This window comes from Schistocerca cancellata, chromosome 2, assembly GCF_023864275.1.
Source record: "Schistocerca cancellata isolate TAMUIC-IGC-003103 chromosome 2, iqSchCanc2.1, whole genome shotgun sequence".
Classification (NCBI taxonomy): domain Eukaryota; kingdom Metazoa; phylum Arthropoda; class Insecta; order Orthoptera; family Acrididae; genus Schistocerca; species Schistocerca cancellata.
The window spans coordinates 206,481,108-206,502,081 of record NC_064627.1 but is presented as its reverse complement, the minus strand read 5'-3'; the positions used below and the strand labels follow the sequence as shown (position 1 = coordinate 206,502,081).

Genomic DNA, 20,974 nt, shown 5'->3' with positions numbered 1-20,974 from the left:
AAGCTTGTACCAATACTTGACAAAAGAACGCTGTATTCGCCTGTGGTGCTGCTGGGTCAAGAGCTTCCCCAAAAACTGCAAACCGCATGCCCATCAGCACCAGATGGTGGCCGGGAGACCCACTAGGACGGCAGCCAGAAGACAAACTGCACGAATCTTCGTTCTCTGACCTTAACTCTATGTGCAGGAGACAACTCGATGCTGTTACCAGTCTTATAGACTAGAATGTCGCTTATTTTGCGAAAAAACGGGCCAACACAGCAGAAACTTTGGCACACAAAATGCACTTCAACAAACATGAAGTTGGTACAAGCCTGGAGAAGTGTCTACTCGACTGGTCGGCTTCTTTGCGCAATCGCGATGGTGGGGCAACACATTCGATTGGATAAACAAAAAAAAGTTTTTTTAGCAAAAACATACTCCCACACTGGCCAGGCTGTTGCGCGGAGTCTCTTCCTTTGAGTTTGTGCAGAAAAGGCAAAAATTTCTTGCCCATATATTCTCTGGGGGCTTCAGTGGTAGCACAGCTGCCTCTTGCCTCATTATGGACAGGTGCCGGCTCTGCCCACAAAACACGAAGCTGGCCACAGCCCCTCTTCCAAGAAGACTGCACATCTCCCTGGGGATGCTCGCTTCTCCTAATGAGATTCACTGCCTGCCTTCTTCCGACAAAGAAGAACCTAAGGCCAGATCGTGAATGCACCTTTGCAGCTAGACATACGCAAATCATTCCTCCCAAGCTCACGTGTCCAGTACTCTCAAGAAAATAAACCATGCAACGGTGGCAGAAAAATGAAAAAAAATAATTGCTTAGCAGTATTTGATAGTCATATCACAAGATATTAGCTTTCAGATATCGGCAGAAAAAGGAAATCAGAAAGAAACATATTCTCTGACCAGCCACGGCAGCTAATGACATCATGCAGAGACATGTAATGACAGCACAGCATTTCTCTGAAAACGCAGAGTTTATGAACAGTGTCATAAACAGTATGTTCAACTTCACCTTCATGTTACATTACCCTGGGTACCTGCACCGAGTACTACTACCAGAGAGTCAAACTCAGTTTTGTGAACTGTTTTCAGTAATGTTATGTTTACCTGAATAATACACTGGAATACGTTTTTGAACAGATCTCGAATGGATGGAGTGGATTACTAAATAAAAAAAGCTGCTGTTTAAAAAATACATAGTGCTGTCATAGTTTTTTTTATTTTGGTCATGGACAAAAAGTTATTTGGGGTCATCAAGATAGATGGGACACGTCACACAACATATTTCAGAATCATCAAAGCAAAATCAATTCAAAGTACTACTTACACAGATCACATTACTGCACTGAAGCTGTGATTAATAATCTGTACATCACTTTGCTCCAAGAGCCTACCCAAGGTCTCAACTGAAGGGGAAGGGGATGGTCAGGTGAAGGTGAGGAATAACTCCAATTAGTTTCACACTGAAAAGAACTCTGTTTTGAGATTTCGCAAGAAATACTCTGGGTACAATTCCTGCTTGTCATTGTCCACTACATGCTCTGGGTTGCTTCAAAATGACACTACATTGATATGTCTGTCTGTGTGGCGAAGAATTGTTTTGTGGAAGGACGGGGGGTGTAGCTGCCTTCCCCTCCCCCTTGATAAGTTCTACTTAGGAATTCATCAGTGAAGTAGGAGTGTGTGAGTGTTTGTGTCCTTCTTGCAGGCCAGCAGTTCCTGGTGCAGGTGACATCTGCACCACCACGTGCCAAGATCTGTATGGGCCCGGCACGCCTCCACGTACAGGAGAGGCGCTTCTGCCTCACTTCCGGTGTGCCTCCCAGGCTACTTGGCTTCTGGGACATCAGCCAGCTCAGGTACACACAGAGCCATCACATTACTTGATTCAATCTAACTATCTACTGACCTGGCTGACTCTCACAGTTGCATATCTACAAACTTGATTGACTTTTGCAGTTGTATTATCTCCTCTTGATCTATTTCTCTTTTATATATGTACTCAGTCACTCAATCACAGTTTTAATTTTCACTTGTTACATTGACAACATTGTCCCAGAAATAAATTAAAATAGTCCCAGACCCCTTTTCCAACCAATGTTTTCGGGAGGTTTCCCTTGGTTATCAGGTGAATGTCAGAACTGGAAGTCTCGTTCCAAATATTCCCAGTTGGGATTCCCCCTGCCCCACTCCCAGCCTGCTGGGACTTTGGCTGAAGAGAACCACCACTCTTTAATGGGCCAGTTCTCAAACCATCCACTCGGCTCAGTGGGGTAGAGAGTAAAAAGTGTAACAACAACAAAAATTACCTGTACCAATATGTAAACATTATTCTCGCTAAATGCAAACACGTAAATAACCCAAACTCAGCTTACCATCTTGAAACAAACAAAATGACTACAGTACAAATTATTCTATAGCCAGACACCAACTTACTAGAATGTGGCAATCAAAATAAAAAGAATGTCTTTAAAATGTCTGCACTTGAATACTATTTTTTGCAGGAATTATTTCTGTGGTGTTTACACTGCTTGGTGTCTGATATCACTAGAGATTCAACAGTTTGTCCAAGCACCACTGAACTGCACCTTTTTCAGCTTCGCTTATTTCCTCACAGTACATTGCATGAAAATGAATGTAAAAAAAACAATTAATTACCATTTGTCCTTATCTGCCACTCCACTACATTTAAAGTACTCAATGTAATCCAAAAACTAATTCTCTATTCTGTACAGGGTGTTTCAAAAATGACCGGTATATTTGAAACGGCAATAAAAACTAAACCAGCAGCGATAGAAATACACCGTTTGTTGCAATATGCTTGGGACAACAGTAAATTTTCAGGCGGACAAACTTTTGAAATTACAGTAGTTACAATTTTCAACAACAGATGGCGCTGCAAGTGATGTGAAAGATATAGAAGACAAAGCAGTCTGTGGGTGCGCCATTCTGTATGTCGTCTTTCTGCTGTAAGCGTGTGCTGTTCACACCGTGCAAGTGTGCTGTAGACAACATGGTTTATTCCTTAGAACAGAGGATTTTTCTGGTGTTGGAATTCCACCGCCTAGAACACAGTGTTGTTGCAACAAGACGAAGTTTTCAACGGAGGTTTAATGTAACCAAAGGACCAAAAAGCGATACAATAAAGGATCTGTTTGAAAAATTTCAATGGACTGGGAATGTGACGGATGAACGTGCTGGAAAGGTAGGGCGACTGCATACGGAAACCACAGAGGGCAACGCGCAGCTAGTGCAGCAGGTGATCCAACAGTGGCCTCGGGTTTCCTTTCGCCGTGTTGCAGCTGCGGTCCAAATGACGCCAACGTCCACGTATCGTCTCATGCGCCAGAGTTTACACCTCTATCCATACAAAATTCAAACGCGGCATCCCCTCAGCGCCACTACCATTGCTGCACGAGAGACATTCGCTAACGATATAGTGCACAGGATTGATGACGGCGATATGCATGTGGGCAGCATTTGGTTTACTGACGAAGCTTATTTTTACCTGGACGGCTTCGTCAATAAACAGAACTGGCGCATATGGGGAACCAAAAAGCCCCATGTTGCAGTCCCATCGTCCCTGCATCCTCAAAAAGTACTGGTCTGGGCCGCCATTTCTTCCAAAGGAATCATTGGCCCATTTTTCAGATCCGAAACGATTACTGCATCACGCTATCTGGACATTCTTCATGAATTTGTGGCGGTACAAACTGCCTTAGACGACACTGCGAACACCTCGTGGTTTATGCAAGATGGTGCCCGGCCACATCGCATGGCCGACGTCTTTAATTTCCTGAATGAATATTTCGATGTTCGTGTGATTGCTTTGGGCTATCCGAAACATAGTGGAGGCGGCGTGGATTGGCCTCCCTATTCGCCAGACATGAACCTCTGTGACTTCTTTCTGTGGGGACACTTGAAAGACCAGGTGTACCGCCAGAATCCAGAAACAATTGAACAGCTGAAGCAGTACATCTCATCTGCATGTGAAGCCATTCCGCCAGACACGTTGTCAAAGGTTTCAGGTAATTTCATTCAGAGACTACGCCATATTATTGCTACGCATGGTGGATATGTGGAAAATATCATACTATAGAGTTTCCCAGACCGCAGCGCCATCTGTTGTTGACAATTGTAACTACTGTAATTTCGAAAGTTTGTCTGCCTGAAAATGTACTGTTGTCCCAAGCATATTGCAACAAACGGTGTATTTCTACCGCTGCTCGTTTAGTTTTTATTGCCGTTTCAAATATACCGGTCATTTTTGAAACACCCTGTATATGTTCTTGATGGTCAATCAGTATTCAAAATAAAATCAGTATGGAGCCACAATGAAACAAATATTCAAGTAAATGTCACCATAGATCCATGGGTTAGAATCCCATATAGCACCTATTGATAGTTTAGGCTGAGCTACTTTTGTCCCCATCTGCAGTGGCAGGGCAGCTATTGCTGCAGTCTAAAACTCAGATGGTAGTCCCAACTACACCTTTTATTTACACATCCTCTTCTTTTGCTCCCACTGTCACAACATATAGCACTTCTTCTCATCAGTCACTGTATATCTTTGTTACTCTTCCTAAAACTCCTCTCCAAATACTTCCCTACACCTTGCCACTTACTAGTGGCCAACTCCTTCTACTCCATTGACGAATTTTTTAATAAAAACAAATGATGTATTGTATATATTCATACTATTAGTATTGCTATTTCAGCTTAAAAAAAATTGACATATCTTTCCCTGCCAACATTTCCTTCTGCTGAAATGTCCTCATAACTGCTCCAGCAAGAGTAACAACCTGAAGAGCAACCATAGTAAAAGTAGTTGCACAATCCATCGACAAGCCATCCCTAGGGACTTTCACCATTTTCAGGTAACCTACAGCACCAACCACCAACATATCCTGCATCCTCCCATCCCATAGCAACCCTTCAATCCTACTGTCACCAATAAGCCTCCGAAACCAAATACAGATACCACTTTACATTCTCCTGACTCTCTTTCATTCGTCCTATCCTGCACCAAAATACTTGGACCCCAAATGTTCTTCTTCTTCTTCTTCTTCAATTTTTCCACCTAAAGGTTATTAATTTTCTCCTTAGTCTTTGTTATTCAAATCAAATTTAAACCCACTTCCATCTACTGCTCAATCAATATATAATTCCCAAGACAAAGGAGGCTGTACCATTTTAGTTCTTCTTGGGTTCCACAATTACATCTTCTTGGGCCACCCATCATTGTTAATTCTTTTTACAAGCTCAGACTACTGAAGACTTTTCCTCGATTACTGAAGACTTGTACTTTACAATCTGCTCATTATGGAGTGAATCACTTCCATTTTTTTTTCTAAATTTCTGATCTTATCTTCATGAGTGACCTGCAGCCACCTTCTCATATAATCTAATTTCACTGTCTTTATCTTGTCTCTTCTTTTATTCATAAGTGGGCACATTTCTTCACCTTAAGTAATTATATTCTCAATAATTCTATGGAATATCCTGTGTTTGGTCTGTTGACTAATACTATTGTTCCAAGTGAGTCCATGTAGAGACTATATCACTTCTTTACCCATTGTTAGTTTGGTCTCAATATCTTTGTCACAGATGCCATCACTGGATGTAATAAAACTAAGTGTTAAAATTTTTTTACAATTTTTTAGTATTTCATGTTTGAGTACTAAATACATTTCTTGTTTACCAATACAAATGTACTCTGTTATTTCAAAATTCATTTTTAGACCCCATCTTTTGTATTCCTTCTGCAATTAATCCAGCATGTGTTTCATATCTTGTTTACTATTTCCAAAAATTGTATGGTCTTCAGCAAAAGGTTGTGAATGCTTTTTGTCCTGTCCTACTAGCATACCCATTCCTGAACATGTCTCCAGCACTTGGTCTATGTTGTTGTTGTTGTTGTTGTGGTCTTTAGTCTGAGACTGGTTTGATGCAGCTCTCCACACTACCCTATCCTGTGCAAGCTTCTTCATCTCCCAGTACCTACTGCAACCTACATCCTTCTGAATCTGCTGAGTGTATTCATCTCTTGGTCTCCCTCTACGATTTTTGCCCTCCACCCTGCCCTCCAATACTAAATTGGTGATCCCTTGATGCCTCAACACATGTCCTACCAACCGATGCCTTCTTCTAGTCAAGTTGTGCCCCAAACTTCTCTTCTCCCCAAGCCTATTCAATACTTCCTCATTAGTTATGTGATCTACCTAATCTAATCTTCAGCATTCTTCTGTAGCACCACATTTCAAAAGCTTCTACTCCCTTCTTGTCCAAACTACACTCCTGGAAATTGAAATAAGAACACCGTGAATTCATTGTCCCAGGAATGGGAAACTTTATTGACACATTCCTGGGGTCAGATACATCACATGATCACACTGACAGAACCACAGGCACATAGACACAGGCAACAGAGCATGCACAATGTCGGCACTAGTACAGTGTATATCCACCTTTCGCAGCAAAGCAGGCTGCTATTCTCCCATGGAGACGATCGTAGAGATGCTGGATATAGTCCTGTGGAACGGCTTGCCATGCCATTTCCACCTGGCGCCTCAGTTGGACCAGCCTTCGTGCTGGACGTGCAGACCGCGTCAGACAACGCTTCATCCAGTCCCAAACATGCTCAATGGGGGACAGATCCGGAGATCTTGCTGGCCAGGGTAGTTGACTTACACCTTCTAGAGCACGTTGGGTGGCACGGGATACATGCGGACGTGCATTGTCCTGTTGGAACAGCAAGTTCCCTTGCCGGTCTAGGAATGGTAGAACGATGGGTTCGATGACGGTTTGGATGTACCGTGCACTATTCAGTGTCCCCTCGACGATCACCAGTGGTGTACGGCCAGTGTAGGAGATCGCTCCCCACACCATGATGCCGGGTGTTGGCCCTGTGTGCCTCGGTCGTATGCAGTCCTGATTGTGGCGCTCACCTGCACGGCGCCAAACACGCATACGACCATCATTGGCACCAAGGCAGAAGCGACTCTCATCGCTGAAGACGACACGTCTCCATTCGTCCCTCCATTCACGCCTGTCGCGACACCACTGGAGGCGGGCTGCACGATGTTGCGGCGTGAGCGGAAGACGGCCTAACGGTGTGCAGGACCGTAGCCCAGCTTCATGGAGACAATTGCGAATGGTCCTCGCCGAAACCCCAGGAGCAACAGTGTCCCTAATTTGCTGGGAAGTGGCGGTGCGGTCGCCTACGGCACTGCGAAGGATCCTACGGTCTTGGCGTGCATCCGTGCGTCGCTGCGATCCGGTCCCAGGTCGACGGGCATGTGCACCTTCCGCCGACCACTGGCGACAACATCGATGTACTGTGGAGACCTCACGCCCCACGTGTTGAGCAATTCGGCGGTACGTCCACCCGGCCTCCCGCATGCCCACTATACGCCCTCGCTCAAAGTCCGTCAACTGCACATACGGTTCACGTCCACGCTGTCGCGGCATACTACCAGTGTTAAAGACTGCGATGGAGCTCCGTATGCCACGGCAAACTGGCTGACACTGACGGCGGCGGTGCACAAATGCTGCGCAGTTAGCGCCATTCGACAGCCAACACCGCATTTCCTGGTGTGTCCGCTGTGCCGTGCGTGTGATCATTGCTTGTACAGCCCTCTCGCAGTGTCCGGAGCAAGTATCGTGGGTCTGACACACCGGTGTCAATGTGTTCTGTTTTCCATTTCCAGGAGTGTATTTATCATCCACGTTTCACTTCCACACATGGCTACACTCCATACAAATACTTTCAGAAATGACTTCCTGACACTTAAATCTATACTCAATGTTAACAAATTTCTCTTCTTCAGAAACACTTTCCTTGCCATTGCCAGTCTACATTTTATATCCTGTCTACTTTGACCATCATCAGTTATTTTGCTCCCCAAATAGCAAAATTCCTTTACTACTTTAAGTGTCTCATTTCCTAATCTAATTCCCTCAGCATCACCCGACTTACTTCGAATACATTCCATTATCCTCGTTTTGCTTTTGTTGATGTTCATCTTATACCCTCCTTCCAAGACACTATCCATTCCATTCAACTGCTCTTCCAAGTCCTTTTCTGTCTCTGACAGAATTACAATGTGATTGGCGAACCTCAAAGTTTTTATTTCTTCTCCATGGATTTTAATACCTACTCTGAATTTTTCTTTTGTTTCCTTCACTGCTTGCTCAATATACAGATTGAATAACATCAGGGAGAGACTACAACCCTGTCTCACTCCCTTCCCAACCACTGCTTCCCTTTCATGTCCCTTGACTCTTATAACTGCCATCTGGTTTCTGTACAAATTGTAAATAGCCTTTCGCTCCCTGTATTTTACCCCTTCCACCTTCAGAAATTGAAAGAGTGTGTTCCAGTCAACATTGTCAAAAGCTTCCTCTAAGTCTACAAATGCTAGAAATGTAGGTTTGCCTTTCCTTAATCTAGCTTCTAAGATAAGTCGTAGGGTCAGTATTGCCTCACGTGTCCCAACATTTCTACAGAATCCAAACTGATCTTCCCCGAGGTCGGCTTCTACTAGTTTTTCCATTCATCTGTAAAGTATCCGTGTTAGTATTTTGCAGCCATGACTTATTAAACTGATAGTTCGGTAATTTTCACATTTGTCAACACCTGCTTTCTTTGGGATTGGAATTATTATATTCTTCCTGAAGTCTGCGGGTATTTCACCTGTCTCATACATCCTGCTCACCAGATGGTAGAGTTTCGTCAGGACTGGCTCTCCCAAGGCTGTCAGTAGTTCTAATGGAATGTTGTCTACTCCGGGGGCCTTGTTTCGACTCAGGTCTTTCAGTGCTCTGTCAAACTCTTCACGCAGTATTATATCTCCCATTTCATCTTCATCTACATCCTCTTCCATTTCCATAATATTGTCCTCAAGTACATCGCCCTTGTATAGACCCTCAATATACTCCTTCCATCTTTCTGCTTTCCCTTCTTTGCTTAGAACTGGGTTTCCATCTGAGCTTTTGATACTCCATACAAGTGGTTCTCTTTTCTCTGAAGGTCTCTTTAATTTTCCTGTAGGCTGTATCTCTCTTACCCCTAGTGAGATAAGTCTCTACATCCTTACATTTGTCCTCTAGCCATCCCTGCTTAGCCATTTTGCACTTCCTGTTGATCTCATTTTTGAGATGTTTGTATTCCTTTTTGCCTGCTTCATTTACTGCATTTTTATATTTTCTCAATCTTTCATCAATTAAATTCAGTATTTCTTCTGTCACCCAAGGATTTCTACTAGCCCTCGTCTTTTTACCTACTTGATCCTCTGCTGCCTTCACTACTTCATCCCTCACATCTACCCATTCTTCTTCTACTGTATTTCTTTCCCCCATTCCTGTCAATTGTTCCCTTATGCTCTCCCTGAAACTCTGTACAACCTCTGTTTTAGTTAGTTTATCCAGGTCCCATCTCCTCAAATTCCCACCTTTTTGCAGTTTCTTCACTTTTAATCTACAGGTCATAACCAATAGATTGTGGTCAGAATCCACATCTGCCCCTGGAAATGTCTTACAATTTAAAACCTGGTTCCTAAATCTCTGTCTTACCATTATATAATCTATCTGAAACCTGTCAGTATCTCCAGGCTTCTTCCATGTATACAACCTCCTTTCGTGATTCTTGAACCAAGTGTTAGCTATGGTTAAGTTGTGCTCTGTGCAAAATTCTACCAGGCGGCTTCCTCTTTCATTTCTTACCCCCAATCCATATTCACCTACTACGTTTCCTTCTCTCCCTTTTCCTACTGCCGAATTCCAGTCACCCATGACTATTAAATTTTTGTCTCCCTTCACAATCTGAATAATTTCTTTTATTTCATCATTCATTTCTTCAATTTCTTCATCATCTGCAGAGCTAGTTGGCATATAAACTTGTACTACTGTAGTAGGCGTGGGCTTTGAATCGATCTTGGCCACAATAATGGTCTATGTAGATGTTATAAAGTAATGGGTATAGACTGCAACCTTGCTTAAGGCCTTTGGTGGTTTGAAAGCTTTCTGTTATTCTGTTTCCCATCTTTACTTTTGCTTCTCTGTCTCTATGCATCCTAATAAATGTACTAATCCATTTATCCCATACTTTTAGTCTCTTCATGGCAGGTGCAATCTCAGATCTTGGAATGCTGCCATATGCTTTTCCAAGTCCACAAAAGTCATGTGCATTTGTTCCCCTGAAATATTTGTCACACTCTGTTCAGTCTTTTGCTTGAGCATGCTAGAGAAAAGTTTAGCTGCTGGAGGCATCACACTAATCCCCTGTAATTTGAACAAGACTTCTTTTTTATACATGGTACTGATAACAGATGTTTTCCAGTCTGTAGATATATACCTCCTTCCTCTTGTTCTATTTTGTTAAAAATTACATACAAGTATTCTGTTTTTTCACCTCCATATTTCAAAAGCCCCATTCTAACATTTCCAGGAGAAGAAGCCTCATTACTTTTTGCCCTCTTTAGCACTTGCTTCACATCCTCTGTTGTTATTTCTTCCTCTTTCTTCTCTCATTCTAAAACCACCTCCTCTGTCACATACTGCTGTATGTATTCTTGTAACAGTCTGGTGTAATGTGTTATTCATTGATCTGGTGGTATTATCTATATTGTACCTCTGTCTCTTATACTAGTTCTCATGTACTTTATGGTCTTCCACGTCTCACTGGATATGTTTTAGCCAATGTTAGTATTCATTTGTGTTCATATATTTCCCCAGTTGTGTTTTTTTCTCTTCTTTGACCATCACTTTGACCTTATTTCTTAAAACAACATATCTTTTCTACATTGAACAGTCTTACCTGATAACACTTTGATGTAGGCTTTTTTATTCTCCATAATCCAATGTTCTAAACCCCCACTGCATTTTTCCAAATACTGGTACCTTGCTTCAATCCTCAAAGTTTCTTTGGCCATCTTGGAGACAGTGTTCTTAAAGTGATTATATAACTGTTCTGTCGCATGCATCCTATCAGCAAATAACTTTTTCTATGCCTTATTTTGGTATAACATCTTTATTCCATATCATGTCACCAGGTCTGTTTTAAATATGGGTTCAAGCAATATGTTTCATTTCTGTGTTTATCAGTAGATCTCACTATGTTGTGGGTATACAAGATTTTCCCTATTACCATAAGGTGGTTACTTGCACATACAGGCTGTGGAAATACTCTTAACATCTCTCACCCTGAATTTCCTGTTTCTGCATACTATCATCAAGTCAGTGACAGATCTAATATCACATGCTGTTCCTCTGAAGTGTACATAGGTATTTTCTTGTGTTGAAATAAGGTATTTTCAACAACATATTCATATTCCTGACATATTTGTATTAGCTGTGACCACTGTTATTTACTACTTCCTCTTTATAATGTCCTTCCACATTTGTTTCTTTGCAGCCAATCCTACAGTTCAAATTTCCAAGTTCTATTATTTGTGGGTGGGTATTTTTACCAAGATATCCTCAAGTTCATTACAAAAATATTCTCCTTGTTACAAAGTTGACTGACATTTACTTCCTATCTCTCTCCTATAGTAATTCTTTGTCCATAAGTGATGAGATCAAGCTTGAAAAAGCAGTCACTTGTATCTTCTACCCCTGTCACCTGCTTCGCTCATTTTAATTTAATCTGTAATGAGACCCCACTTTTTGCTCTATGGTGTTTATTTCAACCATTCTAAAAATGGTTGCAGTTGTTGAGTACACACACATTTTGATCCAGCAGCCACTATGAATTAAGACACAAAGGAATTACAGACATTGGCTGTGAGTGGGCATTGATTTGAATCAGTGGAGAAGGTTGAAAATTTGTGCTAGGCCGGGATTCGAACCCGGGTCTCCTGCTTACTAGGCAGATGTGCTGATGACTGTGCCATCCAGACACAGTGGTCATCACAACTGCATGGACTACCCTGGCACACCTCTCATCAGATGCAAATTCTCAACTGTCCAGACACTATGAATGTAGTGCCCCTAGTCCATTATCACGATTCTCACAAGAGTTTGAACCTGGTGTGCATCTACACCGTCCTTGCCACTGCACTGGCTCCTCACTGGCAGCTAATGTCTGTAATTCCTTTGTATCTTAATATTTAGTACTTCTTCTCCTGTTCCCTCTTCTTCCCTTTGATGAGTACAACCACATCCGGATCCATCCTTTCAACCTCATTTAGTTCCTCAGTTTTCTTTCTTCATAAACCTAGAATATTCCATTAACTTGTAGCAGCAGTCCATTTCCACAGCCATCACCCTCAAATTAAAGAAGATACGAGGGCCGTTCAGAAAGTAACCTCCGGTTGATTTAAAAAAATACACAAAGTTAAATAAAAATATTTTAATATATACATCTTACAACTACATCTTTGCACTATTTTTCCACATAGTCTCCATAGCGATTGAGGCACTTATCGTATCTCTTCACAAGCTTTGAAATTCCTTCTGCATAAAAATCACCCGCTTGTGCCTGGAGCCAGCCTGTGACCGCATCTTTGAGCTCTTCGTCGTCATCAAACCGCTGTGAGCCGAGCCATTTCTTCAAATGCATGAAGAGGTGATAATCACTTGGCGGCAGGTCTGGGCTGTAAGGTGGATGGTTGATAACGTCCCACTTGAAGGACTCAAGAAGGGCCGTTGTTCTGCGAGCAGAGTGAGGACGGGCGTTATCGTGCAAAAAAAAGATACCGGAAGTCAGCATACCACGGCGTTTGTTCTGTATAGCCCGTCGTAACTTTTTTATTGTTTCACAGTACACGTCTTGATTAATGGTCGTACCACGTTCCATGAATTCAACCAACAACACCCCTTTGGCATCCCAAAACACCGTTGAAATCAGTTTTCTGGCAGAAAAATCTTGCGAGGCTTTTCTTGGTTTGGTAGGCGAATTTGAATGTGCCCACATCTTTGATTGTTCTTTTGTCTCAGGGTTCACGTACTTAATCCAGGAATCGTCACCGGTCACGATTCTGTTTAACAATGGTTCTCCTTCGTCCTCATAACGTGACAGAAAGTCTAATGCAGAGGCCGTTCTTTGAGTTTTGTGGTGGTCGGTAAGAATTTTGGGCACCCATCGTGCACAGAACTTACGGTAACCCAATCTTGCTGTCACTATCTCGTACAAGAGAGTCTTAGAAATCTGTGGAAAACCAGTAGACAACTCCGACATTGAGAAACGTCGATTTTCACGAACTTTTGCATCAACTGTCTGAACGAGTTTGTCAGTCACCAATGATTGTCTACCACTCCTCTCTTCATCATGAACGTTTTCTCGTCCACTTTTAAATAAACGTACCCATTCACGGACAACTCCTTCACTCATAACTCTTGGTCCGTACACGGCACAAAGCTCACGATGAATAGCTGCTGCAGAATATCCTTTGGCTGTAAAAAACCTTATGACAGCACGCACTTCACATTTGGCGGGGTTTTCTATTGCAGCACACATTTCAAACTGCCACAAAAACTAAACTAGCGCAGGTACGACGTTCACTCGACCACGGCTTGATGCCGACTGACCTGTTGAGTGCGTGAACACACAAATGGCGTCGCTACTCCCCCCACAACCCGCACTGTGACCGATCGGAGGTTACTTTCTGAACCGCCCTCGTACATCCTAAATCCCACCATAAAACAAATAATCCCCCAAAAAAGATTTGGTTCTAATCAAATTCCCCTAACCATGATTTACCATCATCATCTTAACGTTGAACCCTCACAGTCTCAAACCCAGTCCTCTTTTACCAAAAGTGCCTACTGTGTAATGATCACCTCACCACCCATTGTAAAAATCCATCCACCTGTCTCTACTGTAAAGCCCATGCTTCCTAAAACAGTGCCCCAATCTTGTGCCCCCTCCCATATGCAACACCTTCTACCAATCCCATCACTCTTATTCCACCAACTGCACCAATTTGCCCCACTGATCACCCATCCATCCTAACAATTTTCTCTGCCAACCTTCCACTACACCACCTTCAAAATCACCATTATACAAAATATCAAACCTTTTCAACAAATTTCCCTCACAGCCTGATCCATATCATGCCTACATGTCCAAGCCACCTACTCCCACTACCCATTACAATATAATTTAACCTGCCAAACATCCTAGTCTAAACTTAATGGCTTAACTGTAGTACAGCATATTATTCTTCAATATCCATTCTCTTCCAAGAAACAAACCATTATTTATGAACACCCTAAATGAAACCAATCTCTATCCCTATCACACCATCCAAACCTCCATTACTGAGTGAGGTGGTGCAGTGGGTAGCACACTGGACTCGCATTCAGGAGGACAGCGGTTCAATCTCGCATCTGGCCATCCTGATTTAGGTTTTCCATGATTTTCCTTAATCACTTGAAGCAAATGCTGGGATGGTTCCTTTGAAAGGGCATAGCCGATTTCCTTCCCCATCCTTTCCTAATCCAATAATACCGATGACCTCGCAGTCTGGTCTCCTCCCCAAATCAACCCAACCCCAACTCCAAACCACCCAACATACCCTACTTCATAAGATAACTCATTTACCATTGCCTGAGGCAGATTTGCTACTGGCCACCATAAGAACATGTTTGTTCACACACGACCCCTGTACAGCATCTGAACTCAACATCTCAGTCTCACCCTCTTCTTAAAAACCTTCACCTGTGCTGCCATGTAGATTCAATCTAATCATTTTGTTTTGTATTACTTCCTCTCTTATATAGATAAAATCTTTTCCACCTATCTTATTGATACTGATTTCAACATCTGAAACAGTTCCTAAGCTGAACTCCAGTGCCGGCATCTATTTATTGATATCTTCTAAAGTGATACAGTGCACCTTCCACATATCTCTCTCTCTCTCTCTCTCTCTCTCTCTCTCTCTCTCTCTCTCTCTCTCTCTCTCACACACACACACACACACACACACACAAATACGTACACACACACACACACACACACACACACACACACACACACACACACCCCTCAAAACTCCACACTCGATGTCCTACTATCAGCTAACCTGCTTGGGCATATTATTATCCATCTATCCAGAAGTGACCATCCACTCATCCTTCTTACTAACCCCTGCATCACAGTACCCTAAACCCGCACTCCCTATTCCAACCTGCATCCTAAAGTTGTCAAAGACTATTTCCACACTACTGGAATGCTGCAGGATGTAAATAAAATCAGTACCCATATCGGAAGCCACCCAATAACCTTCCAGTACCCTTATGATGTGTCTCTTGTTCCTTCCTTTCTACACCAGATTTTGTTAGATGCCATATCCTTCGATATCCCAACCAAACCTATCCATTGTAATCATCCCACTCCCCCTCCTTGAGCTCTATTCCTCCTCCAGGAATCTCATCAATTTTATCAGTCCTAAATATCATCAACAACAAATCCAGAGCAAATTAAAAACCTACTAAATGATGATAAATGCCAGGCGAGGCACTAAACATCCACCATACTTAACTCAACATTCCTTATAACTCCTCCAAGTACTGGAAACCTTTCCACTGGCTCACTGACAACAAATTTGCACCTTACTATGCTCTCCTCCACAATAACCACCCAGTACCTTATAACCTGATAAAGCTAATCATTTTGCATCCTATCTGTCTGATGTTTTCACAATTGCTAATGACCCTTATTTTGACTACTCCCAATCCCCTACAGCCCATAAACATACAGATATCACTGCCTCATCCATTGCCCCCAGTTTCCAGTTCTTGGACAACATAACACTGGCAGAACTGAGCATACCAGTCACAGCATGTGACATTAAAAAGTTCTCCAAAAGAAACACAACACTGCTCCTCATCATGACTATGCTACCTATAGACAACTAAAAGAATGCCCCCTCTCCTTCCTAGCAATGCTTGCAACTCTTTACAACACTATTCTCTGCACAGTTCATTAACCTGAACTGTTAAAAACCTCCTGAATCCTATTTGTCATAAAACCCAAGAAGTCCCCTTCCAAAACCACTTCCTACTGCCCCATCAGCCTCATCTCACAGTTAAACATGAGCAAGGTCATTAATACCATCTTATCTTGATGCAGTTACCTCAACCAGTACCTACCCCTACCTGTAATCCCATGTAGCTTCTGTCCCAGTTTTTCTTCTAGTTACCAACTCCTTTACTATTCCATCAGCTTAATAAGAATAAATCAACCATTTTTTTATCCCTTAATGTGGAATCACTAACACAAGTATCATGCTAGACTAATTTGGGAATGCACTATCACATGGGCAGTAAAATTTCAATTTAAAAATCATTTCGTTTGTAATTGGAAATAAACTGATGCTTTCTGTCATGACTGGGCATCGTGTGAATGACACAATGAACAGCATTTATTTGGACTGATTCCAGCTACACTAGCAAAAACAAAATTCCACATATCTACCAAAATGCCAGACAAAATGCATCTGGCAGACCCTGGCAGTGACACCTAGTACTTAAATGTGTAGTGGTAACAAAGGGATCCATCCAATTCCATAAGACTATATGCTTGAAGAAAGTAAGCATAAACTCATCTACAGGCCTTGGCAGGCCTATCAGTACTGACTGACTGCCATGTAACTCTCTGCCTGTTGCATCATTGTACGCACTATTGAGAGGCGTGGGATCACCACATCACTCTCCTAGCTGTTGTCACTTTTGATGACCTGGAGCCACTACCACTCAGTTAAGTAGCTCCTCAATTGACATTATGAGGCTCCCAGCAAGGAAAATTCCCTGGAAGTACCAGAAACTGAATCTGGGTGCTCCATACAACAGTCATCTGTGCTGACCCCTCTGCTACAGAGGTGGACAAGTATGTTAGAAACTTGGGGAAAATTTTAATTTACACAAAGAAATAAACAGTTTTTTTTATTTATTTTCATAAGAACCATCTAATTTAGCAAGGTTACATGCACGCAAAAGAGGACATCATCATTTCTCCATGCACTACACAAACATAAATATGCTCTACAATTTAGACCTAAAAAATAAACTTTTGTAATCAGTTATACACATAACTATTTTGCTATTGTGATGTTATCCTAAAAGCACTTTACAGAAATGTCTGTGGCAGCTGCAGCTGATGTGTAACAGCTGCATAACATTTGTGATGTACATCACACACACTGCTTTATAATTACATTTAAGAATAAGAATAAGAATCTTTATTAGCCGTTCAGTATTTTCTTATACAATGGGCTTCGTCAATAAGTTCAATTACAGTATAAAGATGGTTATATTCTCATAACAATGTATATATAAATCATGTGAAATTTAGTGTAGTACAATAGCACACATTTGGAATTTTATATATTATTAATTTTACAATAAAAAGGAAAGCATTATACAGATTTATATTAAGCAGGGAGTATTCATGTTGATGACACTATGTCATTATCATATACATGTTGATAACACTATGTCATTATCCTAAGCTATTGATACAAATTTAGGTCCTACTACAGGCAGAGGTACCTTTCTCTATGTTAAAACAGCAAATCTTCCATATTACAATCTTTAAATTCATCAACTGAGTAAAATGCTTTACCTTTGAGCCATTGACCCAATGTTGTCTTAAATTTACTTTTAGATACTGTTTGTACAATTTTAGGGAGCATATTAAACAGTTTGAGGCCTACATATTTATAACTATTATGTACCTTAGACAGTCTAGAGTATGGCAGATCAATTGTGTGGTTTCGTCTTGTATTGTGGGTGTGGACAGATGACCTAAGGGGATATTGAGCTATGTTTTCTTTTACGTGTAGTAAGCAATAATAGATGTACAAACAAGGAACTGTCATGATGTTAAGTTTTTTGAAATGTTCCCTGCATGTATCCCTGGGAGATAAACCCACTACACATCGAAGAGCTTTTTTTTGCCACCTGAAAATTGATATTGAACTGGGACAATTTCCCCAAAGCAGAAGACCATAAGAAAGATGGGGGTGGATATAAGCAAAATATGAATGCAGCAGTAAGTTTTGGCTGACATTACTCCTAAGCTTATAAAGTAGGAACATAGCACGTGCAAGTTTAGAACAGACGTATGTGATATGTTTATCCCAGCTAAGTTTCTGGTCAATCATCATTCCTAGCAGTTTAACGGACTTATTTTCTTTGTTTGATACCTTCAAATTAAAGAATATTTCCTTAGTTTTTGTTTCATTTATGAATAGGGAGTTTGCACTAAACCAATGAACTGATTTTTCAAATATTATATTATTTTTTCTCGTACAGATTCAAGAGTCTGTCCTGAATTGATAAAAGTTGTATCGTCTGCATAGAGGACTGTTTTACAGGGTAAATACTGTGGCATATCATTAACATACACTACAAACAGGAAGGGCCCAAGTATGGAGCCCTGTGGCACACCTCTTTTTATTGTTTGTGGGTTTGACAGCTGCCCATTTACACTAACAAATTGTACTCTGTTGCTTAAGTAGGATTCTAATAATTTCAGGGTGTCCTCTTCCATGCCGTAGTGTCTTTAATTTCATGATCAAAGTACTATGAGATACAGTGTCAAATGCTTTACTCAGGTCTAGGAGAGTAGCACATGAGATTAATTTATTTTCAAAGCCATCATATATATCACTAACAATATTTTCAACTGCTTTAACTGTGGATAGTTTAGACCTGAATCCATACTGTGAGTTACTTAACAAATTATTCCTCTCAAAATAGTGATTCATTTGTTGGTGAACACAGTCTTCGATTATTTTAGATATTATTGGGATTAATGAGATAGGGCGATAGTTACTTGGATTTGATTTATCTCCTTTCTTAAATATGGGAATAGTTACTGCTATTTTCAAACAGTCAGGGAAAATCCCTTGCTGTAATATATGATTAATGAGAGTGGTTAGAGGGAGCAGAAGATCACTTGATATCTTCTTTATGACAAAGTTTGACAGACCATAGAAGTCCTCTGCTCTGGAACTACTTAGTTTGCCTATTGCTTTGCTAACATCATTTTCAGTTACTGTTGCCCAGCAGAATTTATGGACTACATACTTATTTGAACCTAAAAGAGTTTTAGCGTCAAGCATGGCGTTGAGGGGAGACAAATCTTGTTGTAAACTGAAGTTAACAAAGTGTGAGTTTAAGATATCTGGGGCTATGGGTATAGCTAGTTGAGTTGTTGGTCTATTTATTTCACTTTTAATTACTTCCCAGGCAGCTTTACAGCTGTTTCTGGATTTAAGAATATAGTTATCATTCGCCCTACATTTTGCCAAACTTATTTCAGATCTATAAATTTTTCTTATTCTAATGTACATCTCTTTGTACTCGTTGCTGTTATGAGATCTGTCCTTAAACATAAGAAGCATAATCCTGATGCTGTTGAGGTATGGCGTAAACCAATTATTTAGTCTCTGTGGTTTATGAGCTCGGTTATTATTCTGTCTTTTTATTAATCTGGGACAACACTCATCAAATATTCTTGCAATTTCCTCTATAAATAATTTGCTTGTGTTATTCACACACATATCTTTGTATAAGATGTCATTCCAGTTAACTGACCTTAATCTGGTTCTAAACTCCCTTATGTTGCATTCATTCATAGGTCTAACAGTTTTGTGTTGTTAATCTGGAGTGCTGACTGGAACTGCAATCCATAGGCCATCATGGTCAGCTAGGCCTAACTTCACTACTCCAATTTCAACATTATTTTCATGGATATTACTTATTATATTGTCTAAGCATGCATTATATCTTGTATGCTTATCATTTAGACAATAGCAATCAAAAGCTCTTAGGCTATCCAAGAATTCCAATATGATATGACTCTGTACCCTGATATCCATATTAATATCACCAAAAATTAAGATTCTTTGGTATTTATATTTAGGCTTAGTTAGTAAGACTAACAGTTTTTTTTTTTTAATTTACCATAAATTCATATTCACTAGAAGATGGTGTGCGATATACAGATGCAACAATAATATTATGTTTAGGTATATGTACAACTGCAGCCTCAAAGATGGTGTCTATACACAGGTCTGTGACATCAATAGTAAAGTATTGTAGATTTAGTCTATTCTTAATATATATTGCAACACCCCCATGTCCAATTGTTGATCTGCAGTAACTACTAGCTAAGGAGTAACCAAATGGAATATTGAGATCAATTTCTGATTAATATAGCCAGTGCTCATTTACACTAAGTATACCACAGTTGGAAGTTTCTAACCAGTACTGCAATTCTTCCAACTTCTTTCTTAAAGACTGTATATTAATATGTAAGAACAGAAGACTATTTTTGCTAACCCTGGGGAGTAAAGATGAGGGTTCAGATTGTCTTCTTAAGGGCACTTCTATACAGCTGATATCTTGAGTTGTTTGTAAGTCTACTGCTGGTAGCCAGGCCCCATTTTGACAACGTTTGGATGCATCTAGTTTCCTGGACTCAGAGTGAATGGTTTGAAGGTTATTTTGATCCTGCTGGAGCATATCTGTTAATATTTTGCCAGACAGACCAGCAGGTTTTACAGGTTTCCCTGGTCCAGCGGTATTACTGTTAAGGTGGACATTTCTTTACTCACAGTTTTGGTAATCAGTTTCGAGATTAGTCTTCTTCCTTGGTTGTTGAGGTGGAATCCTTGTCGTGTATAGCACTCCCTGTCAAACTCGCTAGCTTTAATGATTGTGGTATTTTTTAATTTCGAACACAGGTGATATAGCCGTTTGTTTACGTCCAATACCTCGCGATTTACGCAGGATCGTTTTGTAAGATCATATCTAAATGGAACATCGACAACAAACACTTTTTTTGATGTGATACTTGGTAATGTGCTTCTTAAATCTTTTATTAAGTTCGCGCTGTTGTTTTTCGCTATGTCATTTGTTCCAGTCATAATTATGACGACATCAGCTTCAGAAGCCTTTTTGTTAGTGTTTTGCAAGACATCCTTGGCTTCTGCTGAAGGATACACATACCCCAGACACTCGAGATTTACGT

At 40.9% G+C, this 20,974-nt stretch overlaps 1 protein-coding gene across 1 annotated transcript in view; it reads left to right on the top strand.

The window, feature by feature from the left end:
- The window catches only part of LOC126161538 (uncharacterized), a 356,858-nt gene that overhangs the window by 264,378 nt on the left and 71,506 nt on the right, over positions 1–20,974 (top strand). Inside the window, exon 5 of the mRNA XM_049917463.1 lies at positions 1,703–1,853. Coding sequence (XP_049773420.1) covers positions 1,703–1,853 — 151 coding nt within the window. The remainder of the gene's footprint in view (positions 1–1,702; positions 1,854–20,974) is intronic.